The sequence below is a fragment of the Acipenser ruthenus genome, chromosome 53, assembly GCF_902713425.1.
Source record: "Acipenser ruthenus chromosome 53, fAciRut3.2 maternal haplotype, whole genome shotgun sequence".
NCBI lineage: Eukaryota > Metazoa > Chordata > Actinopteri > Acipenseriformes > Acipenseridae > Acipenser > Acipenser ruthenus.
In genome coordinates, this window is record NC_081241.1 from 391,158 (window position 1) to 403,600 (window position 12,443).

Consider the following 12,443-nt stretch of genomic DNA (forward strand, 5'->3'; position numbering starts at 1 on the left):
GTGCTGGCCCTTGGCGACAGCTCCAGATCTGTGTTAGCCGTCTAGTAATGCACAAGATAAGAAAAGACAATTACAAGACAAACAAACAAAACACTCATGGTACTTTTTACATGTAACTGGGTCTCTCACAGTCCTTCTCAGTTTATATACACAAACCAATGCGAATTAACAGATTGTGATTCTCCATCCCCTTTTATGCTGTCACACATGAACCCTTGGTAAACGAGTGCAACCACCTCTCCAATCTACGGCTGCCATGTCGTTTTCCTTCCGGGTCAATGCCTTATTGCAACGGAGTCTTGCCACCTTTCTAGCTGTCCGACTTCCCTTGAACCCTGGGAAAGAACAGTCAGACCAGCCTGTCCAAGGGACTCTGTTCTCGCTGCTTAGTGCCCTCACAGGTTGGGAGGGAGATTTACAACCAAAAATCATTGTATTTCTGTCACAAAGACCCATATAGGACCTTTGAGCTTACCCTCATATAGCCTATAACTCTTAAGAACATAAGAACTAAATAAATAAATACTGACAATGTGAATAATATGAATAATAACACAGTCTTGAAATACTTGCACAAGGGCCAAAACAAAACAAACACAAACAATAATGATACGTTTACAAAAACAAGTACCTTTGTTCGCGGGCTTGGTAGCATTCGCTCCTACTGTCCTTCACTCTCCTCACAACTCTCTGCTCTGAGCCAGGAGTGTGTCTTTTAACTATGGCTGGAGCCTTAATTACCTGTTAAACAATGACCTTATTAAAGCTCAAGCCACATTCCCACGAGCTTTATTGGGATGGAGATTTAAATCCATCCTCACCAACTACACTTTACGACGGCGTGCAGGCGACCCCAGGTGAAGCAGAGCCAGCGACCCCAGGTGAAGCAGAGCCAGCGACCCCAGGCGAAGCAGAGCCAGCGACCCCAGGCGAAGCAGAGCCAGCGACCCCATGTGAAGCAGAGCCAGCGACCCCAGGCGAAGCTGAGCCAGCGACCCCAGGCGAAGCAGAGCCAGCGACCCCAGGTGAAGCAGAGCCAGCGACCCCAGGTGAAGCAGAGCCAGCGACCCCAGGTGAAGCAGAGCCAGCGACCCCAGGCGAAGCAGAGCCAGCGACCCCAGGTGAAGCAGAGCCAGCGACCCCAGACGAAGCAGAGCCAGCGACCCCAGGTGAAGCAGAGCCAGCGACCCCAGGTGAAGCAGAGCCAGCGACCCCAGGTGAAGCAGAGCCAGCGACCCCAGGTGAAGCAGAGCCAGCGACCCCAGGCGAAGCAGAGCCAGTGACCCCAGGTGAAGCAGAGCCAGCGACCCCAGGTGAAGCAGAGCCAGCGACCCCAGATGAAGCAGAGCCAGCGACACCAGGTGAAGCAGAGCCAGCGACCCCAGGTGAAGCAGAGCCAGCGACCCCAGGCGAAGCAGAGCCAGCGATCCCAGGCGAAGCAGAGCCAGCGACCCCAGGCGAAGCAGAGCCAGCGACCCCAGGCGAAGCAGAGCCAGCGACCCCAGGTGAAGCAGAGCCAGCGGCCCCAGGCGAAGCATAGCCAGTGACCCCAGGCGAAGCAGAGCCAGCGACCCCAGGTGAAGCAAAGCCAGCGACCCCAGGCGAAGCAGAGCCAGCGACCCCAGGCGAAGCAGAGCCAGCGACCCCAGGCGAAGCAGAGCCAGCGACCCCAGGCGAAGCAGAGCCAGCGGCCCCAGGCGAAGCAGAGCCAGCGACCCCAGGCGAAGCAGAGCCAGCGACCCCAGGCGAAGCAGAGCCAGCGACCCCAGGTGAAGCAGAGCCAGCGACCCCAGACGAAGCAGAGCCAGCGACCCCAGGCGAAGCAGAGCCAGCGACCCCAGGCGAAAAAAAACGTACATACCTCTTATACACAATAAGATATAAGTCGTCAAACTAAGGTCAAATTGTTATTCTCCTCTTCCGTCTACTTTTTAAGTGTGTGTAGCGACTATTCAAACAGAAAGCTAAATAACTGGACATCTACCAATCCTGTGATTCCACATGTTGGTCAACATCAAAACAAACCAGGGAATGCAAGCAGTTTGATATCCACACCATTTATATTAAACTAATTATTTATGTTTTAAAACAGCACATAACGCAGTGGGGGGATACTGTGGTTTGAACTTGCAACATGACGTTTTTAAAGAGCACACGACCTTAGCCCGCTGCGCCACTGCGCAGTTGTTGAAATACATTTATTTTTTAAGCTTACATCCAAGCCTGACCAGCTCGATTTCCTGTGAAAATTTCTAGTTTCCTGTTTGTTAGGGTAGATACCATAGAATGGAATTGCACACAAGAGTGGCATGTAGCTTCCTTGTCGAAATCTCTGATCTCTGATAAATTGTCGTTCCTCGTTTAATTAAAAATAAATAAAGGAATCATTTATTTGATAGAAATAAATAAATAATTTAAATAAATGCATAGAGGAATAAATACATTTAGAAATAAATATTTTTAAATAACTAAATGTAGAAATGAATACATGTTTATATTATAAGTGTATAAATAAATTAATAAATAGCAAGCTAGAAAACTACATGTCATATTAATTGATTTGGCTGATGCATTTATCCACAGCAATTAACATTTATATACCTATACACCAAAGTCATTGTATTTATCTTGCTCTTATTGTATTACTGTAACACTTGAAATATGTTTGCTTACGATTGTAAGTCGCCCTGGATAAGGGTGTCTGCTAAGAAATAAATAAATAAATAAATAATAATAATAAAAAGTACAAGTTTAATGTAAAAAAATTGCAAGTTGCCTAAAATTAATAGCGCATCAAATAAAGTCACCGAGGTTGAAACATTTAATGGTAGCTACTGAGTTAACATTTACATTGTAATGTTTAAAACAATCTTTTAAAATGTAGCAAACAAGGGTCATTTAAATGTGTTTGCTGAAAAACAACAAGCACACAAATCTGATTAAAACTAAACAAGTTTGAATGACAAAATACATTTTAAAAACAAAACATCAAAGTCACAGCATGCATTATATTCGGGCCGGGACATTTCAATTTGATGAGAATAAGCAGAGTGTGACATTAACAGAAGTGACATTAAATTTGACTGTATTATGGATACGTCTGTCTTCTTCTCATACATTTACACTGTAAAACACGAGGCTGAAGTTCGCTTATGCGCCAGCTTTTTATTCACTGGCTTGTAAGTGCGTAAATGTATTTGTCTACGTTGAAGAAGTAACTTTGCATTTAACGGGTTAAATCATGTTGGGCCGCTGATTTCTCTGCCGGTACCTGACAAGGGGCAACCCCTCTGCAAGCCCCACTTGTAGTTACCCCAGCCCAACGTGGTTTACTGGGGAAGAACAGCGGGTAAATATGCCACATATGCCAATTGCTCAGCTTCTGATTCGCTATTTATGTATCTACCTTGAATAAGTAGCTTTGCATTTAACGTGTTAAATCATGTCGGGCCGCTGATTTCTCTGCAGGTACCTGGCGAGGGGCACCCCTACTGTAAGTTACACCTGGATTTAGGCTGGCCCAATGTGGTTTATTGGGGCAGAACAGCAGGCAAACATGCCATATATGCCAATCGCTCAGCTTCCTATTCGCTCTTTATGTATCTACGTTGAATAAGTACAGAAATCGGCGGCACAAAGTGATTTAACCCTTTAAATGCAAGGCTTTTTCCAGCGAAGAAGCTGTGCAATTGGCATATGCGGCATGTTTGCTCCTTGTTGACCATGTTGAGCCAGGCTAAATACAAGTGGGGCTTGCATTGGGGTTGCCCCTTGTCAGGTACAGGCAGAGAAATTGGTGGGCCAAAGTGATTTAACCAGTTAAATTCAAGGCTACTTCTTCAACATAGACAAGTACATTTATGCACTAAAAGCTGAGCGAATCAGAAGCTGGTGAATGAGAAGCTGGTGAATAAGAAGCCAACTTCAGCCTCGTCTGTAAAACCACAGACGTGTGAAACGTTTGTATGTAAATAGCATGTGTGTATAGTAAAAAAAGTGCTCCATTCCTAAACAGCAGTGTTTATACCTCATTATACCTGGACTCTTGACCGGAGGGTTGTGGGTTCAATCCCGGGTGAGGGACACTGCTGTTGTACCCTTGAGCAAGGTATTTTACCTAGATTCAGTATAAACAACTGGATAAATTGGTAATTGTATGTAAACATAATGTGATATAATTGTGAAAATTGTAAGTTGCCCTGGATAAGGGTGTCTGCTAAAAAAATAAATAATAATAATTTAAATGCAATCTGCTGAACTATTTGCATTTGACTTGGCATTTGTATATTCTGAAATATAATAATTTGCATTTGAATTTCAAATCATGGGAAAGCTTCAAAAATATTTCAATTTTAAACACTTTTCAATAATAATGCTCATAATAAAGTAGAGAGACTTTTCAGTATTGCTGGTAAAGTTGATCAACCTGAAAGATGCAAACTAAAGGACACTTTGAGAACTTCATGTTTATTAAACATAACAAGTAAAAATAATAATTGTGCAATGCACACATACAGTATATAAATATATACATATATCTCATAAATATACATATATATATACTCCACTTTATCGCTCCACTTGAAATGCTCTTTGTATGACTTGAAGTGACTGAGACACACTCACCGAGACACACACACTGAGAAACACACACACTACAACACACACAGTCTCAGTGTATGTGAGTGTGTCTCAGTGTGTGAGTGTGTGTCTCAGTCACTTCAAGCCATACAAAGAGCATTTCCAGTTGTTTGAACTTGCAACATGACGTTCTTGAAGAGCACACGACCTTAGCCCGCTGTGCCACTGCGCATTTCAAGTGGAGCAAAGCGGTCAAAGAAAGGCGCCAAGTTAGAAGCAAGAATTGTGTGAATCTTGAACCCCAGCACCTTTCCAAGTGTGCCTATTTGCTTGATGCTTGACAAGATTGGCCTAATTGCTTCTCCTAACTTGGGCTTTTGTGTTTGATATCACCCCTTTAAACGGCTGTTGCGTTTTTCTAACTTGTTTTTTTGCATTGACAATGTTTTTGTTATAGATAATAATACACAAATACAAATCGTACATAAATAATAACAGGGGCCTACCCACATAACAACATTACTGGGGAGTTGGTTCCAGACCCTCACAATTCTCTGTGTAAAAAAGTGCCTCCTATTTTCTGTTCTGAATGCCCCTTTATCTAATCTCCATTTGTGACCCCTTGTCCTTGTTTCTTTTTCAGGTTGAAAAAGTCCCCTGGGTCGACATTGTCAATACCTTTTAGGATTTTGAATGCTTGAATCAGATCGCCGCGTAGTCTTCTTTGTTCAAGCCTGAACAGATTCAATTCTTTTAGCCTGTCTGCATACAACATGCCTTTTAAACCCGGGATAATTCTGGTTGCTCTTCTTTGCACTCTTTCTAGAGCAGCAATATCCTTTTTGTAGCAAGGTGACTGGAACTGAACACAATATTCCAGGTGAGGTCTTCCTAATGCATTGTATAGTTTTAACATTACTTACCTTGATTTAAATTCAACACTTTTCACAATATATCCGAGCATTTTGTTGGCCTTTCTTATACCTTCCCCACATTGTCTAGATGAAGACATTTCTGAGTCAACATAAACTCCTAGGTCTTTTTCATAGATTCCTTCTTCAATTTCACTATCTCCCATATGGTATTTGTAATGCACATTTTTATTGCCTGTGTCAGTACCTTACACTTTTCTCTATTAAATGTCATTTGCCATGTGTCTGCCCAGTTCTGAATGCTGTCTAGATTATTTTGAATGACCTTTGCTACTGCAACAGTGTTTGCCACTACTCCTGTTTGGTGTACTCTGCAAATTTAACAAGTTTGCTTACTATACCAGAATCTAAATCATTAATGTAGATTAGGAATAGCAGAGGACCTAATACTGATCCCTGTGGTACACCACTGGTTACCTCGCTCCATTTTGAGGTTTCTCCTCTAATCAGTACTTTGTTTTCTACATGTTAACCACTCCCTAATCCATGTGCATGCATTTCCTTGAATCCCTGCTGCGTTCAGATTGAGAATTAATCTTTTATGCGGGACTTTGTCAAAAGCTTTCTTGAAATCTAAATAAACCATGTCGTATGCTTTGCAATTGTTACGTCTGACAGAAGGTCCTTTTTCACATTAACTTAAGGTGGCTGACAATACAGCAAAGGGTCATGTGAGGAGGAGTATGAAAATATGGTTTTCTGAGAAACAGACAAACTACCAAGTGAAACAGACAAATGAAATGTGTACATATGGGGTCTCATAATCAAACATTATATGACCTTTAGATTTAAAAGCTATTGATTGAAATACTTTAAAATAATAAGTTTGGTATACATATAAAAACTGTTTTTATTGATCATATTGTATGACAAGAATTAAGGCTAACACACATGAGGGATTATATTAAAGAAGGGAGGTCAATTTGTGTTTTTATTTTCCAATTAAAGTGTGTTTAATACATGAGTTGCCTTGTGAAGATTAACTAGTCTGCTGGAATGTTATAAAATAACATGCAAGGTTGTAAAGTGAAGTGAAATGCAGCTGTCTAAAAATCATGGGCCATATTGATTAGGCATGCTTATCTCTTGCCAGTCATATGGTTATTTTTAGTTGCTTGTTCATAAACCATGTATATCTCTGCACTTTTATGTGCAGTTCTAGATTGTTTATTGAAAACCTGGTGTCTGAAGTACAGACAGCTTTCTACACTTGCTCTTACCTACAGACATACAGCTTGCTCTGGTAATAAAGGCTGTATAAAACTCCCCCATGTAATTATTTTATCCTTTCCCATTACTAGTAGTGGAACTATTACAAAACCCTAGTACAAGACCCCTATAACTCTTAAGAAAATAAGAACTAAATAAATATCAATGTGAGTAACACAGTTTCTAAATACTTTTTTTTCAACTTGAGTTTAAAACAGGAACCATTTTATGTGGCCTTTAAATAGAAGCACATTGCAATATGAAACGATATGGCCTGAAAATCAATTTGGTAGGAACCATAAATCAACATCGTAAGTTTTAAGTTCACTGGCTTCAGCTTTGTCTCAATATACCAAGCTTGCTGTCGTATACAAAGAACTGCAGTTTCCCGGATCCGAGGGAGTTCTATCCCTTTTGTAAATAATTGTTTTTTCCTATTTGTAAACAAAGTTAGCGCAGAAAAGATTGAGAAAGCTGTGTTGTTTAGAAGCAGGTAGCAACAATCGCTAAGGAAGTAAGGAAGGCACTAAAAAGCCAGGAAACATTTTTAATCAATAAATAAAACACACTTTATTTAATAAACACAAATAGAAAAATTGCCACCTGAATTTTAATGAAAATGCATGATATTGCATTTATAATATTCTGATGTGTCTGAAATGATGTTAAAGTGTAGCAGAATAAAAAATAACATTACCTGCTTCTCATTTTTAATGAATATTATCTACTACTATTATTATTCCTGCTTAAACATATATATTCCTATTGTTTATATGAAACGATAAAGTCTGAGAGTCCTTAGCGGGAAACATACCTCAACATTAAAGTTTAAATGTATATTCTTTATGTTCCACATCGATTTCAATTAACTTTCTAATTCACCTTATCATGTGTGTTTTGTTTATTATTAACAACGTAATTACAGTTGAACAAAATCCAGTCTCATTACCTTAAAAAATAAAATACTGATTCTATGACCAGCATTGGGATGGTGCTTGTGTGAGAATGTGTGTGTGCTGTTTAAAGGTATCTTGAAGTTCCTCCTTAGTTTAGCTGACTGGACTCTCTCCATTTAACAGAACTCCTGTACCTTGTTTATATTGAGGACAAAACTAACTCGTTTTAATTTTGGTCTTTCTTTAAAAAACTGAAAAAAAGTTTTAATAGTTTAATGGTAGTCAGTGTGGTCATGGGATTAATTTAGTTGGAACTGCGCCGTTTCCAGCGCTCCAGTAAAGTGTGTTATCTTACTGTGTATAGTCACCGCAGGGCGATATTAACCATGGTGTCAACACACACATGCAAACCAGCTGTTAGTCTCAAGGAAGGCTTCTATACTTGTAATTACATAAAAAGCAGTGTGAGGGTGACAATATGAAACACAATCCAGTTATATTTTTCAGCCTTTTATTGTATTTCACTTCAAACAGCTTCCCACATTATAATAAAGCTATTGCTGGTTATGTACTTTTCAAAGCCGCACCCCCAAATCACAAAATATAAAAGTATAATTAAACAATGCATTTACACTCCTGTCACACATGGAAACATGGCACAAGAACGTATTGAGGGAAATCCACTACACTATGATACACAGCAGTTGCATTCCTTTGCCTGTGAGTTATTGAGCTGTGCTGTCATAAATTCCATATGATCTTCGTTTATCTTATTCATGTGTTCCATCAACATGGCGATTAGCTTCATATGCGCCTCCTGCATCTTTGCTATTATCTCCATTGCTACATTCGCCTGTTTTGCCTTTTCCACTTCCTCTTCATTCTTCTTCCTAAGCTCTTCAATTTCCTTCTGGTGCCTCGCTTCATCTGCCCTTCTTTTCTCCTCTAGCTCGTACAAATCATTGGAGAAGCATCCACCATTTCTTTTCACCATTTCATCTACTTTCTCCAGAAGTTCTTTGGCCTGCTTTTGATCCATTAGGTCTCTTCCATTGATTGCATGAAACCTGTTCCCACACGACTCTACCAGCTGCTTGAGGTCCTTGTCAGCGTTGTTAAGAAACTCCTCAGGCTTTGTGTCAAACAAGCCTGGAGTGTCGACCACAACAACACATCTCCCTGCAACAACTTCTTCTCCCCTCGCACAGTACTTTGTTACTGAGGAGTCGCTGAATGAAGATTTAAACTGTTTTTTTCCCAGGATGGCGTTTCCTGCTGCACTCTTTCCAACTCCAGTCTTTCCAACCAGCACCAGCCTCAACTCTGAGGGACTGTAGAGGGCATCTGTGTTTTCAGACACTGCAAAAAAAAAAAAAAAAAAAAAAAAAGTTATTTCTATGTATTAAAAAAATTATTCCCCCTAAATTGTTTTAAAAAAATGATAAATATTATACAAACAATTTAAATACCTCATTATTTGATCTTTTCACTTTAGCTGCTGAATAGCATGGCGGCTTGAGTCATTGATCCAGTTTTCCTGAATTATATTTATCTCATGATCTCGACAAAACGACCTGTACTGTCGAAATCCTGAGAAATTAACTCAGGAAAACAGAAGTAATGACTTCAGCTTTCACGAGATCCTGCACTAAATGATATCGAGATCAAGAGATTTAATGGAAGAATATTGACATTTCCAAAGAAATAATTGAACTTACTGTTAAGGGCTTTTTATATTTCTTCTCTGGTTGTTCCAGTTCTTTATGTTGCCTTTATTTCTGTCTTTCTTTGCTGTACAGAAATATAAATATTCGGAACTATTATAGCATGCTTGAAAAAACAAAGATAAAGTCTACATAAATGCATAGCAAATACGTAAATCAATCCTAACATACAGTATAAACATGAAAGATTACATGCCAACAAGGCGTCTCAAGGTAAATATATTACTAATAGTAGTAGTGGATTTAATCTGCAAACAATATATATATATTATATATATATATATATATATATATATATATATATATATATATATATATATATATATATATAAGTTCCAAGCTCCAACTATCTGGAGAATCTTTAACCCGTCACCCGTATTCTTATACATGCACTACAAAATACTCTTGTTATTCTAATTGTTAATTATTCATTCTTATTAAACTAAATAGGTTTCGAATCGTGGTTATTACGTTCTTCTAATAAATAAACAAACAAATACAATTGCTGTACAAATACTCACTTTAACAGCAGCTGTGCTCCCTTGTCTTTTTCTGCTACAGCGCAATAAAACGCTAGCTGTGCTTTCCTTTAAATGTTCTGTGGTTAGTTCTAGCGCCGCCCACTTCAGGTTGATGCGCAGTAAAAATATTACGATGAGACTATATGTAAAAAAATGAAATGCAGCCTTACATATAGCTTACCTAACTTTAATTACAGCACCTGTAGAACTCCTCTGTTTTTCCCCTGGGACACTTATCACCCTTCCTTAAATGCGCTTTATTTGCTCCCTATTTTACTGCATTTAATCCTGTACTTCAGAGTACCGTAATCTACCAAGTGTTTAATCTGTAGTATTTTTTTTTATTATTTATTTCTTAGCAGACGCCCTTATCCAGGGCGACTTACAATTGTTACAAGATATTACATTATACATTATTTCACATATCACATTATTTTTACATACAATTACCCATTTATACAGCTGGGTTTTTACTGGAGCAATCTAGGTAAAGTACCTTGCTCAAGAGTACAGCAGCAGTGTCTCCCACTGGGGATTGAACCCACAACCCACCGGTCAAGAGTCCAGAGCCGTGACCACTACTCCATACTGCTGTGATATTTTGTATTTAATCATATCCTGATGTAACTATCACTGTTATCTGCTGTATTATTGAATTGTATTTTGTCACACTTGTACTTGCTTGAACCAAAGTCATTGTATTTATCTTGCTCTTATTGTATTATTACTTGTACTGTCATTCTTGAAATATATTTGCTTACGATTGTAAGTCGCCCTGGATAAGGGCGTCTGCTAAGAAATAAATAATAATAATAAATAATAATAATATTTATAGACAATGCAACCGTGGTCAGTTTTAGTCATTCTTTCACACGTGTGAGACTTTATACTCAGTGTTTGTGACACATTCCTTTTTCATATGATTATGAATAAACTGAGCAACATGGACATGTGTTTTATTTGGAATCAATGCATCAGTTTAAATCAGGGCTTCTCAAACTCGGTCCTGGGGACCCCGCGAACTCTCAATTACTTAACTAGACCCTTAATTGAACTGATCATTTGCTTAATTAGACCTTTTTGCTTGTTTTCAGCTCTTGAACAGTTGTATATTTCAAGTTAGCTGTAACATTTGACCGAGTTTGAGAAGCCCTGGTTTAAATGGACAGATGTCCTTCAAAATGGAGTAGCAGGTGGTCTCCCTCTAGTGGTGGAGGCGGGAGCAGCAATTAGTCTCCCTCTTTCTGGAGACTGGAGCCGCTCTCCCTCGGTCATTGGAGACGGGCTCCCCTTTCTTGGTCTGGACGTTGGGTTGTGCTGGACTCAGCGGACGATGACGTACAAGTTGCTTTCGCGGTGCTCCCCTCAGCAGCAAGTGCAATGCTTGCTGAGGTTTGCCCGGCTGTTGTGCTGTAGGCTCCCTCTCGCTCTGTGGGGCTACAAATATGCCCTTCGGTGACCAAATGAGTTGCTTCAAATTTAACCAAAACAATGTTCAAATAATACACAGCGCTCTGCCTCCTTTCCAGAGTCCAATCTTCACTGCAAATACAGAGCTGAGAAATAACATTACAACTGAGCAATTTATTCAACGAATCCACATTTCCAAATAAAAACTACTGGAAAAAGCTCACAGAGCAAAATCATTTCAAATAAATTAGTATTTTTAAAGTGCCTGTGTCACGGGTGATAATCAGTTTGGGTTGTGCACATTCTGTTTTGTATTTATTATATTATTTTTTTATTTTTTTTATCTTGCACTTTGGGTCATGCAACGAACAAAAAAGCTGCGGATGATCCCGTGGTTAGCAGTGCAGGACAATACTAAAATTCAATCATCGGTGGGTTTGTTACACTGCTACAGTTGTATGCATGTAAACGGTAATTACTTGATATTAGGATCCAAATGATCTATGTATGCCATTATCATGACATAATAAAGGTAACACTAGATGAACACAGTATTATATTTATAGAATGTATGTATGTTAATTAAGTGTGTAATGCAAAGGAACAGTGATTCTTTAAATTACGTTTATTAAAACTGAGTTTTACTTTTCGAGTTGATTTTTGAGTTCAGAAATCAGATTTCTTCATATTATTTGAAGTTTTCAAAAGGTCGAGAATATTAAACGAGTTTATGTAAAATGTCGAATTTTTAGAACTCGACAATGTATAGCTTTCTCCAGTGTTCCAACTGTCTCGAATAAATGTAAGTTACATACATTGTGACTTAATTTAAAAGGATTCTCAGAAAAACATGTTCATGTATTTAATATGGGCTAATGTTTCAAAGCTATACTATAAATCGTCCCTAGCATATTATTCTTCAGTCTTTAGTTTTTTTTTTTTACACTTGGCAAGTCAACATTTAGCTGCCACGTTAAATCTGGTAATCCAACAAATAATTCTGTGAAAAAATACATGGAACTTGAATCTTTATTTTACACTTGGCATCAACATTTAACTAACATATACATCTAAAATACACGATCTTTCAAAGTAAGTTAAATCAGATCTAAACAGCTCGGATTTAGGTACGTGTAGTCTTACGTTGTTTCTTATTTGTTTCAGATAGAA

The 12,443-nt window shown here is 38.9% G+C and overlaps 2 protein-coding genes across 8 annotated transcripts in view; both read right to left on the bottom strand.

Moving 5' to 3' along the window:
* LOC117432616 (uncharacterized) overlaps nt 1-12,443 on the bottom strand; it is a 119,783-nt gene that overhangs the window by 60,028 nt on the left and 47,312 nt on the right. The gene's annotated exons all lie outside the window — the stretch shown is intronic.
* Nucleotides 8,118-9,926, bottom strand: LOC131723120 (GTPase IMAP family member 8-like). The gene is made up of 3 exons (XM_059016556.1): nt 9,864-9,926; nt 9,337-9,409; nt 8,118-8,977 (listed from the first exon to the last, which is right to left on the bottom strand). Coding segments are annotated over exons 2-3 (672 nt in total). The 5' UTR covers nt 9,338-9,409; nt 9,864-9,926; the 3' UTR covers nt 8,118-8,306.